Source organism: Myxocyprinus asiaticus, chromosome 10 (assembly GCF_019703515.2).
Source record: "Myxocyprinus asiaticus isolate MX2 ecotype Aquarium Trade chromosome 10, UBuf_Myxa_2, whole genome shotgun sequence".
Lineage (NCBI taxonomy): Eukaryota > Metazoa > Chordata > Actinopteri > Cypriniformes > Catostomidae > Myxocyprinus > Myxocyprinus asiaticus.
In genome coordinates this window covers 49,248,121-49,267,402 of record NC_059353.1, presented here as the reverse complement: position 1 = coordinate 49,267,402, position 19,282 = coordinate 49,248,121, and the positions used below count along the sequence as shown (strand labels likewise).

Here is a 19,282-nt window from a genome sequence, read left to right as displayed (position 1 = left end):
CAACATGTGTGTGTGTGTGTGTGTGTGTGTGTGTGTGTGTGTGTGTGTGTGTGAGTGTGTGTGTGTGTGCGTGTGCACATGTTCGAGGGCTTTGTGTGTGCAAACACACATCCACATACTGTATGTGCTCATCTATAGGATTGTGATGCTCCTGAACACTTAATGTTTCTGTATTTTGTAGTCTAATCCATTCATTTCCAATGGACGGTCATTTTTGACCGGGAACACAACAAGTGTAACAAAGTAAAAAATAAAAAAAAATGTAAATAAAATGGTAAAACAAAATGAAAAAAATCAAGAAACAAAAGTCGTCACACAACAGGTTAACCCATTTTATTTATCTCAAGCAAGTTCCTATCAACATACTTCACTACTTTAGGGTTATTTGAACCTTTTACAGCAGTTCTGATACAATGTTGTTGATGAAATTTTACTCTGCTCTGACATACAAAGAGGCAGACTTATTGAAAGAATGGCCTCCTCATATGACGTGGAAAACACATTAGCTTTATTAAGAGGAATATATCTGGCCAAAACATAACTGAGTGAAATTATACACATTTAACTGTAGGAAACTCAAAGAAATGTTCCTGGTTCAATACAAGTTAAGCTGTCTTGACAGCATTTGTGGCATAATGTTGATTAAAAGGTTAGTTCACCCAAAAATCATCATTTACTCACCCTCATGCCATCCCAGATATGTATGACTTTCTTCTGCTGAACACAAATGAAGATTTTTAGAGGAATATTTCAGCTCTGTAGGTCCATACAATGCAAGTGAATGGTAGCCAGAACTTTGAAGCACCAAAAAGCACATAAAGGTAGCATAAAAGTAATCCAATGTTTTAATCCATGTCTTCTGAGATGATATGATAAGTGTGGGTGAGAAACAGATCAACATTTAAGTCCTGTTTTACTATAAATCTTGACATCAGCAGTCTCCTTGGCGATCTTGATTTCAAGCTCCATCTAGTGATGGCAGAAACTATGCTTTCCGAAACTTTGAGTCAATTGAACCAATTGCTTCGGAAAATGATTCACTGTTTCGAAGCGCTCAAAACATCGTGTGTTAACCATTATACTATACAGCATTAGTATCGTGGCTAAATTGGGTGTACTAAATAAATAAAAGAAAGAGAAGGTGTGTTATCGTGTACAATAGTCAACATTTCAGATTCACCTTTTGTAAAACAAATATCTCTTTAAATATTGCAAAATATATGTCTCTTTCAAGTTTCATTTTCATAAATACAGCATTTTGATTTCTTTCTCCTGTGGGATCACAACTCAAGTTGATCAACAGGGAAATTAAAGTCACTAAATTCAAATCAGCTACTCTTGTTTGAATCCATCTGATTTAATGGACCTAAAGTTATTGCTGAACTGACTCGAGATCAGATACAGACTGCATTTAACACTGATTCAGGGTTTTACTGTAGGATCAATGGCCCCCTAGTGTAACCGCGAAACGTTTTGAAACTGTTTCAAAACAATATAATGTAACAAAGCCCCATTTGCTGAAATCACGTGACTTGGCCAGTTTGATACGTGCTCCAAAGCATTGGTTTGAAACAAATGATTCATAAAGGTTTCGAAAGCGCTAGCTCCATCTAGCGCCCTGCACATGCGTCAAGCACTAGAAAGTGTAATCGTGCTTGAAATCATAATCGCCAAAGAGACTGCTGTTGTCAAGGTTTATAGTAAAAAAGGGCTTAAATATGGATCTGTTTCTCATCCACACCTATTTAGCTTCTGAAGACATGGATTAAACCACTGGAGTTGTATGGATTACTTTTATGCTCCCTTTATATGCTTTTTGGAGCTTCAAAGTTCTAGCCACCATTCACTTGCATTGTATGGACCAACAGAGCTGAAATAGTCCATAAATGTTCAAATATGCACTGTGTCAAATGTATAGCTGCGAAACGTAAACAATATGTGTTTGCATGATTTTAGCATGATACAATTGTTTACTAACCTTATCTCTGTAAAGTTATATACAATATTACAACTTTGCTGTTGTCATTAATCTGGTAAGCGCTGTAATGCCAGTATTTCCCTGATTTTATCACTCTAAAATCATGTTAACTTCTAATGTTTAGGCCCACATCTTCTGGCTATACTTTTGAAACAGTGTATTTACTGTTTATGGACTGGCCCATTCACTTCCATTGTAAGTGCCTTACTGTAAGCATCATTTTTGCTTTGAGGAGTCAAAATAGTTTTCTGTGGTTATCAACATTATGCTACAAATGCTGTCGATTGATCTCAACTTGTATTAACCCTGGAATATTCCACTAAATATTAAATTTACTCCATTTGACTTGACGTATGAAATCAAGAGACAGAGGATATCTCCATCTCACCCAAAATGTCACTTATGCCCCTCTGGTCCTCACCCCTCCATATATTCTCATTAAAGTAACTTTGATGCACAAACTATTATAATGCTCTAGGAAGCACCACATCTCAGTCACCATTCACTTTCAATGCATCTTTTTTGCATACAATGCAAGTCAATGGTGACCGAGATTAACATTCTGGGTCTGTTCATTTTTGGGTTGACTTATGAAGTATTTTACTCTATTCTATATTATTCTATACCCCTGACAAATGTGATTTTAAAATAAAAAGTGAAGTATGTTGAACCGCCTCTGGGTAACATACATGAATTCATAATCACTGACCATGTCTGACAGGTGATTATACTTGTTTGTTCAGTTTAACTTGGAGCACATCTTGCTCAAACTTGCCTCTACCCTGAGGAAATGTGTAAAAACACTTTTCCCATCCTTACAGATCTGATTTTATATAATAAACACCTTGCAATAAACATACAAAAACGCCTACATATGAGCTTGTTTATACATTGCTACATAGTCCTTTTGCAAAGCCAACAGGTGCTGCAGTGTCGATTCTTATGCTATATGGATAAATTCAGTGAGCACTGCACTAATGTTGTAACGCTTTTAAATGTTCCTTATGCGTCGCACTCCGCATAAACATCCTGCGTGACGTCACTGCGGTTTGACGACTATATAAGCCGCGAGTGTGCGCAGTGAGAAAGTGTTTGTGCCGCTGATGTTATAGTGACGAGACAATGGTGCAACTTTCTAAAACTGGAGTGAGAGACACGCTGAAAGCTGGACATCCTCCTGCAGGTATGCATATTTATGTGCCTTGTCAACGCTTCACAAATATTAGTTTTGTTTGCCTAAAAGTAATGAGGCTTCGAGGGCGGAGCGTTTTTAGTCGCGTGAGATTTATTATCACACTTCTGTTTTACAAATCATGACGAATGCATGGTATTTGATGTTATTTTAGTAATGCATGTGTTTAGGAGTATTTTGGGGTGTGATGTGAGAGCAAAACAAACATCGACATTTTTTTTTTTTACTACGTCATCTACAGGATATGCGCTTTCATAAGACTTTATAGTTTCAACTTCTGCTTCTGCGATTAAATAATGCGATTAGCGCAGTGAAGCTTCTTTATTTAACGCTGGTACCACAACAGTTAACTTTCTGGCTGTGTTTTAAAACCTAGTGAGTTGCACATTTAGACAGCAGTATGTACGCTACAGTATGGAAGCACATTTCCGCCATAAATTATTTATTTACTTTATTTTTTTTAAATTACAGTTTGTTCCACCTAGCGGCATTTAGTACCCCCTGAGGTAGTTGGTGCAGTACAGCCTCCTTTAGTGTATTAAGCACTAAGCAGTAAACAGAATGCACTCTTGCATAGGCCATATTTTTTTTTTTTGTAGGGTTGATTAAAAAAACAAAAGGTATTTGGTAACAATCAGCTACAAAACTGAAGCATCTCTTGTGTTATAAAAGTACAAAATAAATAGAATAATGAAAAATAAAACTTGTGCATTAGGAGAAGCCATTCTTGTTTTGGGTTGGTGCATAGATGGTCTCTTCTTCTACTCTTTTTCCTGTTGTGGTGGTTGGCAAACAGCGTTGCATTACCGCGTGCGCCCCCTTCTGGATTGGAGTGGATCGCCTGTGACTGACTCCTCCGTATTCTTTGTCTGACTGCATGCACCGAACCGTGATGTCAGTACCGTGACTGTTTGGATCGAATACATGTACCGTTACACCCCTACTGTTTAGTGAATGGCTTAACCTCCATTGTGCTGTCTGTCTGAACTGGTCTCGGAACAATTCGAAGTGCACTTTTTCATCCAAACTCCAATTAAAGCCTCTGAAAATGACATTTTCCAGCTTTTTGATTAATCCATTAATTCTCAATGTGATAATGCACAGTAAATATAGGATATTTTTCAGTGTAGTGGAGCATATAGTCCACGTACGTGGTCCTTGTGTGTAACAGCGTGCCGTTTTGCGATAAATTGCAGATTTGTTTTAAATGGCATATCAGATAAAACTAGAGTCTCTTTTGACTCAAAAAGGTTTTAATGTAAAACTTGATTCAGTTTCTTACCAGATGTTTTGTTGGTGTTTCTCCCAAAGACGAACTCAGCTGTGATCAGCGCCATGTTGTTTTGTCACATGTCTCCATGCGTCAAAAGTTTAACCCTTTACTAACAGCCCAGAGTGTCCTGAACTGAGATCAGTCAGTTTAAATGAAATTAAATTATGCATTGCGTATAGCAACGCCAAAATACAACGTCCACGCATGTGTACCTGAGGTTGCACAAGGGTAATAGAAGAAATTGTCACAAAGCCTTCACTTTCATGTTTCATTAAAACTTGCAAGGAAAACTTCTACCTCTAGCTTTACCCTCGGACGCATTATTTAAAAACAAAAAAACATTTTAAACCATATGTGGGGTTGAATGTCACATCACTCACTTAATTGTTATTAGAATACCTTTTAAATATCTGTTCACTAGACCAACAACAGAGGATTAATAACCCCTAATTGCACGCATGCATGCGCGTGCACAACCTAGTCGTTGTTTTTATTTGTAGCGCTTTTCACAACATGCAGCATTACAATTATGCTGTAACAGAAAATGAATCCAAGTCATTGTGCGGTTTGATAGACCCCCAGTGAGCAAGCCAATAGCGACTTTGGCTCATAACTGAAAACCTCCGTTATGAACGGCCCTACAATTTGTACACATTAATAATTCTGTTTTGGGGCTTTCAAAACCTGCAACTGCAAATACTGAACACTCTTATTAGATCACCATTAGAGAGTTGCTTCGCAAGCTGTATTAAGTTGATTTGAACATATGGCCCATTTTGAGCGCATATTTTGTTTTTGCACACTCATCACCCTTGGGGCCCTGGGCAGACCTCCCAATTATTCACAATTACGGGGCCAGTGGACTGTAGTGCTTCTGGAATGGTTTACACTTGACATGTTGTGGCAGAGTAAAAAAAAAAAAGTTTATCCAAAGAAAGTATACCATTTTCCATCAAACATTAAAATGTAGAAATAAAGTGCTAAATTCTAAGGTTTCACTAGCATCAGAATAGTAGTATCCAAGACTATTTTTTTTTTAATATATATATATTAATGCATGGTTAAGTGCTCATGGAAAAGATGTCTTTAGCCATTCTTTGAAGACTAGAGAGTGAGTCAGCTTCACTGATAGAGTTGGGAAGGTCATTCCACCAATGAGGTACAGTGAAACCGAAAGTCCGGGAAAGTGTTTTTGTGCCTCTTTGTGTTGGTACAACAAGGCACTGCTCATTAGCCGACTGCAGGCTTCTGGTGGGTACGTAGCTCTGCAGAAATTATTTTAGGTATGCCAGAGCAGACCCAGTGACTGTTCTGTATGCCAGCATCAGAGCCTCGAATTTGATGCGTGCATCAACCAGGAGTCAATGAAGAGATACAAGGAGTGGTGGAACGTGCGCTCTTTGGTTCATTAAAGACCAGACGTTCTGCTGCATTTCGGATCATTTGCAGGCACCTAATTGTGCATGCAGTCAAGTTATGACAAGTGTCTAAAAAAGGAGGCATGATCAGAGAGGAAGGGTCTTATTTGCCTGATGTTGTAGAGTGTAAGTCTACATGATCGTGTTGTCTTTGAGATGTTGTCTGTGAAATTGAGTTGGTTATTGATGGTTACCCCAAGATTTGACTGCTTTTTGAAGGCGTTATTACCCAGCTGAACGGTGATATTGTGTTCAATAGCAGGGTTGGCTGGAAAGACGAGGAGCTCAGTCTTCGCTGGGTTAAGTTGCAAGTAGTGTTCCTTCAGATGGACTGGACAGACAATTTGAGTTGCGTGTCATCGGCGTAGCAGTGATGTTGTGAATATAGAGAAGAGAAGTGGCCCAAGCACTGAGCCTTGAGGTACCCCAGTAAGTAGCTGATGTGACTTGGACACCTCACCTCTCCAGGCTACCTTGAAGAACCTACCTGAAAGAGAGGACTTAAACCAGTCAAGCACAGTTCCTGTGACGCCCAGAGTAGAGAGGGTGGACGGTAGGATCTGATGGTTTTATCAATTATAACCACTGGCTTATATCAATTATTAATCAAATTAGTTTGGGGGAGGCGGTGGCAGTCCTGTGCTTGAGTTGCTCCATTATAGACCGCGTGCCAAATTTAATGCGCTTAAGGACGATCTATAATTTTGGAAGTGTTTCTCCTCCATTTAAATTGATTCACTGAACTTTTTAGGGGTGTAACGATTCACTCGTTTTCTTGATGCATCGGTTACTAATCCTGCTGATTCATATTCATCGATCTTGAAATATGATTTTTGAATTGAGAATTATTAGTGTTGGTCAATCAATTTAAACTGTTAAATATGGAATGAATTGATATTCAGCAATAGTATACAATATTTTAGAATATATAAATATTAAATTGGTTACATGTGCGATTTTAAATGAGATGTGCACGACTTCTTCTCTAGCAAATCCAGAAGCGCTGTGAGGGGAGCGCTTCCATCACCCTTCACGGGATCGCGCCTGCTCTCCGTTCCATCCGAAACTCACTTGAATTTTTTCTGAGCAGCTTTCAATGTCTTTCATGCGCCTTTTGTCTGATCTCTCCTCTGGATGGCCACTATCTCACGAGCAAATGTTGGCTCGCATAACGTTCTTGTCTCATGCCAAACACGCCCTAACTATTTGATTCAGCTGCCATCTCGTTGCATGGCCACTACAGGGGTGGAAACTTTGAGGAGCTTTGGGCAAAAATGCCATTTAAAAATCATAAAAATGCTCCCAACGTTCAAAATGCAGGGGCAAAACATTTTTATTTTTATTTTATTTGTAACCTGTGATATAGTTGATGTAATTTTTTAGGGTAAGACGTAATACATTCTCAGACTTAAGATTTTTTTATTAAAGGAATGTTCCAGGCTCAATACAAGTTGAGCTAAATTGACAGTTTGTGGCATAATGTTGATTACCACGAATAATTTTCGAATTTCATGTGGGGTGTTTTTTTTTTTTTTTAAATCCCCTTTTCTCCCAGTTTTGAATGTCCAATTCCCACTACTTAGTAGGTCCTCGTGGTGGCACTGTTACTCGCCTCAATCTGGGTGGCGGAGGACAAGCCTCTGTTGCCTCCGCTTCTGAGACCATCAATCCGCGCATCTTATCACGTGACTCGTTGTGCATGACACCGCGGAGGCTCACAGCATGTGGAGGCTCATGCTACTCGCCGCAATCCACGCACAACTTACCAAGCGCCCCGTTGAGAGCGAGAACCACTAATCGCGACCACGAGGAGGTTACCCCATGTGACTCTACCCTCCCTAGCCAATTTGGTTGTTTAGGTGACCTGGCTGGAGTCACTCAGCATGCCCTGGATTCGAACTTGTGACTTCATCATTCCTCTTTTAAAAAAAAAAAAAAAAAAAATATGCCAAAATCGAGGTTGCAGTGAGGCACTTGTAATGGAAGTGAATGGGGACAATAAAAGTGAACTTGGCCAATTTTTGGAAGGTTTAAACCGAAATGTGAAGCTTATAATTTTATAAAAGCACTTGCATTAATTCTTCTGTTAACTTGTGTATTATTTGAGCTGTAAAGTTGTTTAAATCATTTTTACAGTCGTTATGGTTTGTTGACATTACATTATCATGGTAACGAAGTTGTAAAATTGGCTATAACTTTTACACAGAATTTTTTTTAAAATCATACTGAAATCATGTTTACATGTGTATCCTTTGCCTTGTGGTTTATAATTTTGTTAAAGTGAGTATTTTAACGTACAAAATTTGGGCCCCATTGACTTCCATTGTAAGTGCCTCACTGGACCACAGATTTTTGCTCGCATGGGCTCGTACTGGAAAAATTATTCTCATGGTGAAAATGTCATACTAGTAATGGTTTTCTTTGCAGCTCCTTTGTGTAAGAAAGAAAATCCTTTCAATGGATTGTTAGTGAAGTTGAATGTGGAAATATGAAAGTGTAGTGCTTTGTAATGAGATCTCATCCATTCGTTGTTTTTCATTGTGCATGTTTTGTTTAGTGAAAGCAGGAGGGAAAAGAGTTGTGAAGAAAAGTGGTGAAGATAATGCAAATGTGGAGAAAGAGGCCAGAAAACCCGATAAATCCAGGTACAGTACCCACTCATCTGCACTTTACATTTTATTCTGCAGTAAGACCTCCTGAAAGTGATTAAACTGAAACATGTAGCTAAAAATGCATCAAACCATTGCAGGACATCTTCAAACTATGAGTTTTAGTCTCAGTTTTTAGTTTTAGTTTTATGCATCAATTTTGAGTGCATCAAAACATTGCATGAAATCAGTGAACAGTTCAGTTGTACTCTGTGTTGACTCTTTGAATGTAAAGCTGTGTTTAATTCCAGTGTCTGTGTATATCCATGTCTTTTCCAGGTCCCTGCTGGCCACTTCCAGAATGCAACACCTGAGTCTTCTCCTGGTTGGTCCACTTGAGAAGGTTTGTTGCATTCTTGTCCACACCATCTGTTTTAATTGGGGCCCGAGCACCGATGGTGTGAGGACCCTATTGTTCTAGGCGTATTATTTATTTATTTATTTTCCCCAAATCGCATTTGAGGGACTGAACGTACTCAAACTCATGAAACTTTGCACACGCATCAGAAGTGGTGAAAATTTACATCTGAAATGGGTTTCAGAATTAGGTGTGGCAAAATGGCTCTATAGCGCCACCTACAAACTTTCAACGATGTGCGCTTTACGCTACGTTTCACATACACGTACGAAAATCGGTACACATATGTAACTTGCCAATACCTACAAAAAAGTCTCTTGGACCCATGTCCTAAACTTAACAGGAAGTCAGCCATTTTTGATTTTTGTCTTCAATATTTGCCATTTCCAGGCCTCGTACTTTAACAAACTCCTCCCTAGAGATTAAATCGGATCAATGTCATATTTGGTCAGTCTAATCTAAAGGCCTTGGAGATGCTAAATTGCGATGCTTTTGAGTTTTCTTTGAATGGCGTGTCTGTGGCGTCCTGACAAATTCGATGTTTCACCATGAAACAGGAAGTTGTTGTAACTCAAACATAAAATGTCCAATCTACTCCAAACTTCACATGTTTGATAATAGTCCCGGCCTGAATACACCTACTTGCCAATATTCGGTTATAGTCATAGCGCCACCTACTGGCAACAGGAAATGACATGTTTTACACTGTGATACACTCTTAACAAAATTGGAGTGACATTCCACTGGCACAGCAGCCCCAATGTGCACCAGCGTGCGAGGGGCCCGTTCATCGCTGCTTGCAGCTTTAATTTTATTTATTTTTATGGCATATTTCAGGTTTAATACAAGAAACTCAATCAACCGCATTTTTGGCATAGTGGTGATTACCACAAAACAAACTGACTCCCCTGTGCATCTATTTATACTCGAAGTTCCTGAGAAAATACACATAAGATATACAAGTTACACACATTTAGGTTGTGTTGTGTGGCTCAATATGTGTTTGTCAGCCAGTTGCGTCATGTAAAATTTCAGTGTGAATTTAATTCTGTTCTTGATTTTTTTTTTTTTTTTTTTTTTTTTGTCCTGATTTGTTGCATTATCTCTAATTTATGAAAAATGAAGCCTCAAAATATATTTTATTATATTATTTTCTAATTGTCTTAAATGTTTTGACAATTTGACACTATCTGGGCATTTTTTAGATCCATTTTTGATAGATCTAAGTGTCGGGTCTCTAAAGAGTGTTTGGGGAAATTACCGTGCATTTAAGGGTTAATAAACGTTCCACAAGTGCTGTCGATTGAGCGTAACTTGTATTGAACCAGGAATATTTCCTTTAAGGTAAAGAAATGGCAGTGGCCTGATCAGTCTTGTAGCTTCAATTTGAAATGGGTGCTGGCACTGCAGTGTTCAGTGTTGTTATTCTCTGCTCTGCAAGTTTTAATCGAGTGAATGTAGAATCTTGGCTAGGGCATGGATCATTAGTTCAATTAAATGAAGTCCAAATAAGAATCCCTTTCCAAATTCATCAACCAACTACACTGATCTGTGAATGTACTAGATTTCCCCTTCAAGCTGTTTTTCAAATGACTGAATAAATTGGTTATTCACTATATTCCAGTAAATGTTGCAGTCCACACATCATGGCATGTCATTTTGGCGACCATATTAACCAGTTACAGCGTAATGGTTTCGGTGCAGATCTTTTTTTTTTTTTTTTTTTTTTTTTTTTTTTTTTCATGTGTAGGTCTAGTGCATGGAACTTGGCAGTAAATACATTAACATTTATCGTCAAGTCCTTTTTTAATTGCATAGCGCTTTTCACAACACACAGATTTACAGAAAATTATGCTGTAAAATAAAATGAAGCCGTAATGTCTTGCAGTCATTGTGGAGTTTGAAAACATGATTGTAGATTATGCCTTAAATATATACACTAAAACATAGATTTTGTATGGACTAAGATTAGTGACAAACACATTCTTTTACAGACATTTATAAGGCAACATAAAACGACAATGACATGCACGTCCGATTATGCTTAGCTTAGCCGACAAAATATAAGGTCATGTAAACTTTTTTGCTTTATTGGGAAAGATCATAACTGTTTAAAGGGTGCAGTATGTAAGATTCAGAAACGCTTGTTATTAATGACACCTGTGGCCGTTAAGTGAACTGCAGCCTGTTGCTCGTGCACACACTCCATAGGGACACGAGCATCCAAAACAATGACGTAACGTACAGAGAGACTGAATGTGATTCACCGGCATCATGCTGACAGATGAGACTGTATATTATATTTGACTCTCCAGTGCTGGAACAGGGCTAAAACAAAGTGTGGATATAGGTCTGACTATGCGAGACTGTAGTTTGAAGTAATCTCTTTTCTTTGCATGATACATATGGCAGCCTATGTCGGCGTTAGCTAGCTAGCCAGCTTTATCAATAGCTGTTAGCTAAATTTGGTGGATGATGACAGTAGCTGTTTATAAAATAGACTGTTCATTATAAATATGTTGAGACAATTCAGTACTGATGTGATTCCATCACAACTGTCATTTTGATATATCGATTTGCTATTTTATAATAATAGAATGTATATCTTTTCTGTATAACCAAGTTACGTTACACTAATGAATGGAGCTTTTTGCATTATCTTGAACACTGTCTAGCATTCATTTCATGTGTTATTGTAGTTTACCTTGCTGAATAATTACAGATTAACATTGGCATTAACCTGACTTTTAGTATAAAGAGAAGATCGTTGAAATTATTTGAAAGTTACAAAGCAAGGTAGCTTGCAATTCGTCAGCGTTAGCGGGCAAGATCAAGTTAGCTAAAATTAAACAGATCAATCCTTATGGCACTATATGTCACATGCTTTGCAGTTATGTAAGCTTACTTGTCCAATAAGAAGAACGCCAATTCAGGGTCTGTTTTGATCCACAAAACCGAACGAAGGTCCCTCCAGGAATCAAATGCCCTGCCGATGTTCAGTGTAGTTTTATCTCTAAGATAACGTTACCTAGTGTTGCAGTTTGTTGTTGCAGTTGAATAGCAGAAGAGAAGCTATTACTGTTTGAATCAAGGCTCTCGGGAGCACGCATAAACGGCACATCCTTTGGATTTTCCCGGCAAAAGCGACCCGCTCCCTCCGCATGAAATTCAGTCTACAGGCTTTAATAGATAACAGGAAGTCCAGGAAGGGCTCATTTTTTAAGTTGCATTACAAGCCGTTCACACATTGGCAAAAAAAAAGGCGAATATTACATGAAAATTGTTACACATTGCACCTTTAAGCATAAACCGATCGGTAAACCTACAGTAGATGTTTGCCCGTATGCGCAGTTGTGTATATGACTTTACGGTTTGACGTTAAAAGCAGAGAATCGGGGTTTTTTTTTTTTTTTTTTTTTGGGCTTTTAATCCGTAGATTTATTTGTTTTAGTAGCAATTATCAGCTTATTGATGTGCATGTAAATGCACACAATGGCACAAACTACTCTGTTTAGGAAAAAGAAATCCATTGGTCTTAAACTCATGTCGGGTGGTTGTTCGCCTCCACTTCATGCATTAAAATAATGTAACGCACACCGAGACGTGGATATCCCTTACATGTCAATTAGATTTCATAACTGTCAAGTTGGTAATAATTTGCAATGACCCAATCCCATTTACTATTTTATAATTTAATGCAGTTATTAAAAAAAATAAATGCTCCGTATGGTAACCCAGATGCACTATGAAACGGACATAAAACAGTAGCTGACATTTTAGTGTTCTCTCTCTCTCTCTCTCTCTCCCTCTCCCTCTCTCTCCCCCCCTGCAGTTGGGTCACGACTTCCCTGAAACTCCAGTTTCTGTTCGACACAGCAAAGTCCGACCCAGCATGGAGAAACCACACATGCCGCGCACCTTCTGCATTCAACAGCCACGCAAGATGTGATCAAAGTGTCTTCCGCTTATGATGAAATGATGTGCATAAGACAATCTGTTATAAGTGCCGTTTTGGGTAAATTACATGCATCGTGGACCAGACTGACATACTCGTAGCCTTGATACAAAGTTCATGTTTGGCAAATTTATTTTTATTTTTTCTAGCTTTGCAGCTTTTCAGATTTTCTTACAGCATAGATTTTGTTCTTGCACTATGTGTGGACCATTCGTTAACCAAGTGTGAATTAAAGATATGCTGTAGGATATTTGATAGCTGCCTTAATGATGTTTCATGTATGAATGTTTAAGCTTTAGCATAAAAATGTAGCATTAAAATGCATGGCGTTTCTGGGGAAAAAAAAAATGTATATTTTTGATAAAGCCAAACCAACTTTGTAAAAAAAAAAATAAATAAAAAAATAAAAAATTGTATCAGTAAAGTTCACTTTTCCAGCAAATGAAGTGGTGGTTGTAATTTCTTTCCATGACGGATAGGTGATGATAGAAACCTTGAATGGAATTCCTTGAAACTGTCATTGTGTCTCAAAGCATTCCTTTTTGTCACGCAAAAACATCAACGTTCTCTTTTGTGTTCTTAAAAATAAGACTACATGATTGAAAGTGATATTGATGATATAGTGGGGGGAAAAAACATACAAATTAAAATGATAGTTTAAAGAAATCATTCCAACATTTTGGTCTGATGAAGGAAACGTGAGAAATATTTCTTTAAAAAATTGCTTTTATTATTGTGAATGGTAACTTGAGGAAAACTAATGATTTCCATCTTTAAAAAAATATTAAAATATTTTATCAATGCGTAATTGGGACATGAAAATGTACTGTCGAGGAATGACCCTTGATGTGTTTTTAAATCATGTTTTATGAGAAACATCAGCTAACAAGATTCTTGTGTAATGTGATGTTTCTGAAGAGCCAAATACTGTGACATTCTGCACTCACTCAGCAGCCGCTGCATGTGGTGGCTTTGAGCTGTCAGTTTGTATAGGGGTTGGAGGAAGTGTGTTGTATATTTAGGCGCCTCTTATGCAGGCAATACAAATGAGCGGCTACTGAGTGTGTGAACGGGCAAAATGCCAAGACGCATGGAAAGATACAAAGAGAAGGGTGTGACATTTGCATTATAAGTTTGGACAAATTTTATGTTCATTTTTTTTTTTTTTTTTTTTTTTACCTAAAAGTTTATGCTTGAAATTAGTTGTGTATAATATACACTGGTGGCCAAAAGTTTGGACTAATGTACAGATTTTGCAGTTTTGGAAGGAAATTGGTACTTTAATTCACCAAAGTGGCATCGGCTGATCACAAAGTATAGTCAGGACATTACTGATGTAAAAAACAGCACCATCACTATTTGAAAAAAGTCATTTTTGATCAAATCTAGACAGCAGTCATCACTCCAACACCTTATCCTTGAGTAATCATGCTAAATTGCTAATTTGGTACTTGAAAATCACTTGCCATTATATCAAACACAGTTGAAAGCTATTTGGTTCATTAAATGAAGCTTAACATTGTCTTTGTGTTTGTTTTTGAGTTCCCACAGTATGCAATAGACTGGCATGTCTTAAGGTCAATATTAGGTCATAAATGGCAAAAAAAGAAACGGCTTTCTCTAGAAACTCATCAGTCAATCATTGTTTTGAGGAATGAAGGCTATACAATGCTTGAAATTGCCAAAAAACTGAAGATTTCATACAAAGGTGTACACTACAGTCTTCAAAGACAAAGGACAACTGACTCTAACAAGGACAGAAAGAGATGTGGAAGACCAGATGTACAACTAAACAAGAGGATAAGTACATCAGAGTCTCTAGTTTGAGAAATAGACGCCTCACATGTCCTCAGCTGACAGCTTCATTGAATTCTACCCGCTCAACACCAGTTTCATGTACAACAGTAAAGAGAAGACTCAGGGGTGCAGGCCTTATGGGGAGACTTGCAAAGAAAAAGCCACTTTTGAAACAGAAAAAGAAAAGGTTAGAGTGGGCAAAGAAACACAGACATTGGACAACAGATAATTGGAAAAGAGTGTTATGGATCTTAACCCCATTGAGCTTTTGTGGGATCAGCTAGACTGGTGCGTGAGAAGTGCCCGACAAGACAGTCACATCTATGGCAAGTGCTACAGGAAGTGTGGGGTGAAATGTCACCTGAGTATCTGGACAAACTGACAGCTAGAATAACAAGGATCTGCAAAGCTGTCATTGCTGCATGTCGAGGATTTTATGATGAGAACTCTTTGAAGTAGTTACACATTTTTTCAAATTGTAATAGTAATTTTTCATGTTATTAATGTCCTGACTATACATTGTGATCAGTTGAATGCCACTTTGGTGAATAAAAGTAAAGATTTTGCTCTTATGGAAAGAAATTGGACATTATTCCAAACTTTTGGTACAAATATTCCATTTAGTCTATTAGTTATAAAAGGTGCATGCATATATTAACAATTATAAAAGATTTAGTCCAGTTTTTGATGGAGTAAACAGTAGCATGTCACCACTGGACATGTCAGCTTCTCAGAAGCACTTAATATCAACTATTTGAATACAGTTCAAACAATTATGTATGCAATTATTCAATGTACTTTTCTGTTCACAGGGACCTGCTTTAATGTTTTATTAAGAGATGTGTCCATATTTGAGTAAATCTCATGAAACCGGTCAAGAATGTGTCTGGGTTATATTTTACCCAAAAATCAAAATAAAGAAATGTGCTTCCTTCTCTTTAAGCAAAATTTAATTTCATATTTGAAGTTTTGCATTGTGACATTATTTGCATGATAAATAAGCACATTTCCTTCTCAAATTATCATTACTGTAATGCAAAAAGAAGTCAGATTAAAGCTGCAAGCAGCAATGCAGATTCCTCCTCAAAACTGCAAATTATGTAAAAATTGACATGGTAGAGACATGTACTTCACATATATACACAACATTTCATTAATTTGTTATTAAACATTGCAAGAGTCTTCATATGAACTGGTGATTGAATCAAAGTATCAGTTTTATGACTAGCGGATTTGTAAAGCATTATTTTAGCGTTAGCGATAAATAATAGTAAACTGTAATTCTGTCATCTTTTGACATATCAAGGTGAAATTGAGCACAGTACTTCAGAGTGATGTCATCTTGAAGCCTGTTAGGTTGGGAAAAACATTAGTCAAAATGGCATTAGATTTTTTGGACATATGGATATTGAGACAATGTGGACATTTACATAAATGTGCACCTTTCAGCCATTTTGTATTGTATTCATTATTGCTAAATACCACATTGAAAGACATGTATCCTACACATACATACCGAGTTTCAAGTCAATTGGAGCTATGGTTCAGGAGGAGTAGATTTTTGTAGTTTTGGACAAATTTGTATTGTACAGGAAAATCCATCATGGCGGATTTTATGGGTTCTAGAGGCTTTTTTTTTTTTGTTCCTCATGAGAAATGAGGCATATATACCAGGTTTCAGAAATGTGGGACTTATGGGGTGGAAATGGCATCACTTTGAAAATGGACAAATTGGGGCGTGGCCTGTAGTGCCACCTATAGGCTCACGTGGGCCATTTTTGCTGTGGTAGTTACTCGTGGCCTGTAGCGCCACCTATAGGCTCACGTGGGCCATTTTTGGTGTGGTAGTTACTTGTGGCCTGTAGCGCCACCTATAGGCTCACGTGGGCCATTTTTGCTGTGGTAGTTACTCGTGGCCTGTAGCGCCACCTATAGGCTCACGTGGGCCATTTTTGGTGTGGTAGTTACTCGTGGCCTGTAGTGCCACCTATAGGCTCACGTGGGCCATTTTTGGTGTGGTAGTTACTCGTGGCCTGTAGTGCCACCTATAGGCTCACGTGGGCCATTTTTGATGTGGTAGTTACTTGTGGCCTGTAGTGCCACCTATAGGCTCACGTGGGCCATTTTTGGTGTGGTAGTTACTCGTGGCCTGTAGTGCCACCTATAGGCTCATGTGGGCCATTTTTGGTGTGGTAGTTACTCGTGGCCTGTAGCGCCACCTATAGGCTCACGTGGGCCATTTTTGCTGTGGTAGTTACTCGTGGCCTGTAGCGCCACCTATAGGCTCACATGGGCCATTTTTGGTGTGGTAGTTACTTGTGGCCTGTAGTATCAATGTGCCAAATTTCAAAACTTTTTACCAAGGAGATCTTGAGTTATTGGCCAATTTAGAGCTACAGGAATAATAATAAGAAGAACAATACTAACAAAAACAGTAGGTTTCCTCCTACCGGAGGAATCCTAATTATCAGTACTGTAATGTGGGAAAATATATACATATATATATGTATACTGTATATTTATACCATATAAATAATTATTATATGGTAGCATTTTTTCTACTGCCTTTATATTATAATTATTATAATAATTTGCTTACTGTAAAACAATACAAATTACTGTATTACAGCAATGAGAATACAATGGGATATACATATAAATAAATAAACTTGTGGGTCCATTATGGTAGTAAGAACTTTTGGGGGGAAAATGAGCTTCATTGTCATGACATTAAGACATACTAAAATATATATATATATATATATATATATATATATATATATATATAATTTTCTTAATGCAAAATATATTTGTTACTAGGAATTTTATTTGGATATGTTTTGTTGATTTTTCATTCCCTACATTTCATCCTGATCCTGATTTGAGCTAATAGGGATTTATGCTGGTTATGTCATCATATTAGTAATGCAAAGGAACTCACGCTTACCCCTGTGTAGATTGCGATTGCACATAAGCCCATCATGCATAGAGATTAAAGTAATTGCCGTGTGAGGATTGGAGATTTTTCCATAAATTAATAACATATTCCATCTCACAGTAGCAGACGAGCTATTTTGCATCGTCTCACATTGAGCACTGAATCACTGAAACAAAACATGATGCAACACTGTGGTCACATGACCTCATCATTGTGCATGTTTAATTATGAGAGTGATGTCCAGTTTTCATCTTGTAAATAAAAATGGTTAATTTGCATTTTTAATCCAGTTTTGTGTAAAAATGTCAACTTTCGCACCTTGCAAAATACGTATATATATAACATTTTCAGCTTTACTTCATTTGCATGAATGTGTACAACACAAAATATCAATTAGGTGATACTTAAAGTAAATTAACAATTGTAAGTTCCTTGAACTACTTTGTCTTAAAAATCCATAAAATTAAGATTTTAAGTAGGTCTACTACTTACTCCAATGATCAAATATGAAACTGAGGTTGTGGGGAATACACATAAGCTTAAGACTGAATAGTTTGGGTAAAAGGAACTTATTGGGGCATTTTAAGAGTTCATAGATTTCAGCTTCTTAACATTTAGTTTTATTCTAAGCCAAAATGCTATTTCTAGCCCTTTTACATGCATTTAATTTGTAATTACCAGGCACGATTATATTTCTTTCTATCAAGAAAATCCACGTTAGATCACATTTTTATTTCTCAAGTAAAACATTTGATATTAGTGCAAAGATGTACTGCAAAAATCTTATTCTTGATTTAAATGTTTGTATTGTTTTTGTATAAAAATATCTGAAAATCCTGAAAACAAGATAAATGTGCTTTATCTTGTTTTAGAAGCAACATTGCATAAGATATTTAAGCTTTTTATTTAGAGAATGTATTTTGTCTTACTGTACTGGCACATTTTTTTACATGTTAACTTAATTAACGTATTTATAGAAAATCTAACGTGGATTTTATTGATAAAAAAATATGATCATATCTGGTAACGTGCATGTAAAATGGCTAGAAATAGCATTTTAGCTTAGCGTAATGTTCACATGACAATTTACACATTTTATTTCTATTTCTTCTGCTTCAAACTTACTTCAAACTTACTTCTCTGTCTGCTCGTATGAATGTTACACATCATAAGAAAGTGTTTCACCGCTGTTTATATTTATATTTATATGTATAAATGTTTTCCATCTGAAAGGACTAAATATTAAATGAAACAAATGACAATAAGATGCAAAGTAATCTCTTCAGTAATCTAAATACTTTTAGAATGTAACTGTATTCTGATTACTAATGATTTAAATTGTAACTGTAATGGAATACAGTTACTCATATTTTGTATTTTAAATACGTAATCCCGTTACATGTATTCCGATACTCCCCAACACTGACAACATATGGGTTGGAACAACATGAAGGTAAGTAAATTATCTCAGAATTGTAATTTTTGGGGTGAAATACTCCTTTAAGTCATCTAAGAGTGATCTAACCATCCTTCAGTGCTCTTAGATGTCTTATTTAACGGTACACATTACACTAGCTGCATTTGTTCATGTGGGAATACAGCCACATCACAAATCACACTCACTTAACAGCTGTTGACCAGAGCAACACTCCATCTCCAACCATATCAATGGGATTCACATACACAGACACTTGATGCCTACAGTGATTTTCATACTACTGACAA

The 19,282-nt window shown here is 37.1% G+C and overlaps 1 protein-coding gene across 1 annotated transcript; it reads left to right on the top strand.

Moving 5' to 3' along the window:
- The first annotated feature begins 2,997 nt into the window (after positions 1–2,997).
- LOC127447545 (death-associated protein-like 1-A) lies at positions 2,998–13,264 on the top strand. The gene is made up of 4 exons (XM_051709507.1): positions 2,998–3,161; positions 8,419–8,506; positions 8,789–8,852; positions 12,700–13,264. The coding sequence occupies exons 1-4, from the start codon at positions 3,101–3,103 to the stop codon at positions 12,814–12,816; spliced, it is 330 nt and encodes a 109-aa protein (XP_051565467.1). The 5' UTR covers positions 2,998–3,100; the 3' UTR covers positions 12,817–13,264.
- The last annotated feature ends 6,018 nt before the right edge of the window (positions 13,265–19,282 follow it).

Coding starts and splice junctions, on each gene's coding strand:
- LOC127447545 (XM_051709507.1), top strand. CDS start 3,101: ATGGTGCAACTTTCTAAAACTGGAGTGAGAGACACGCTGAAAGCTGGA. Junction 8,507..8,788: donor AGAAAACCCGATAAATCCAG/GTACAGTACCCA, acceptor TGTCTTTTCCAG/GTCCCTGCTGGCCACTTCCA. Junction 8,853..12,699: donor TGGTTGGTCCACTTGAGAAG/GTTTGTTGCATT, acceptor CCCCCCCTGCAG/TTGGGTCACGACTTCCCTGA.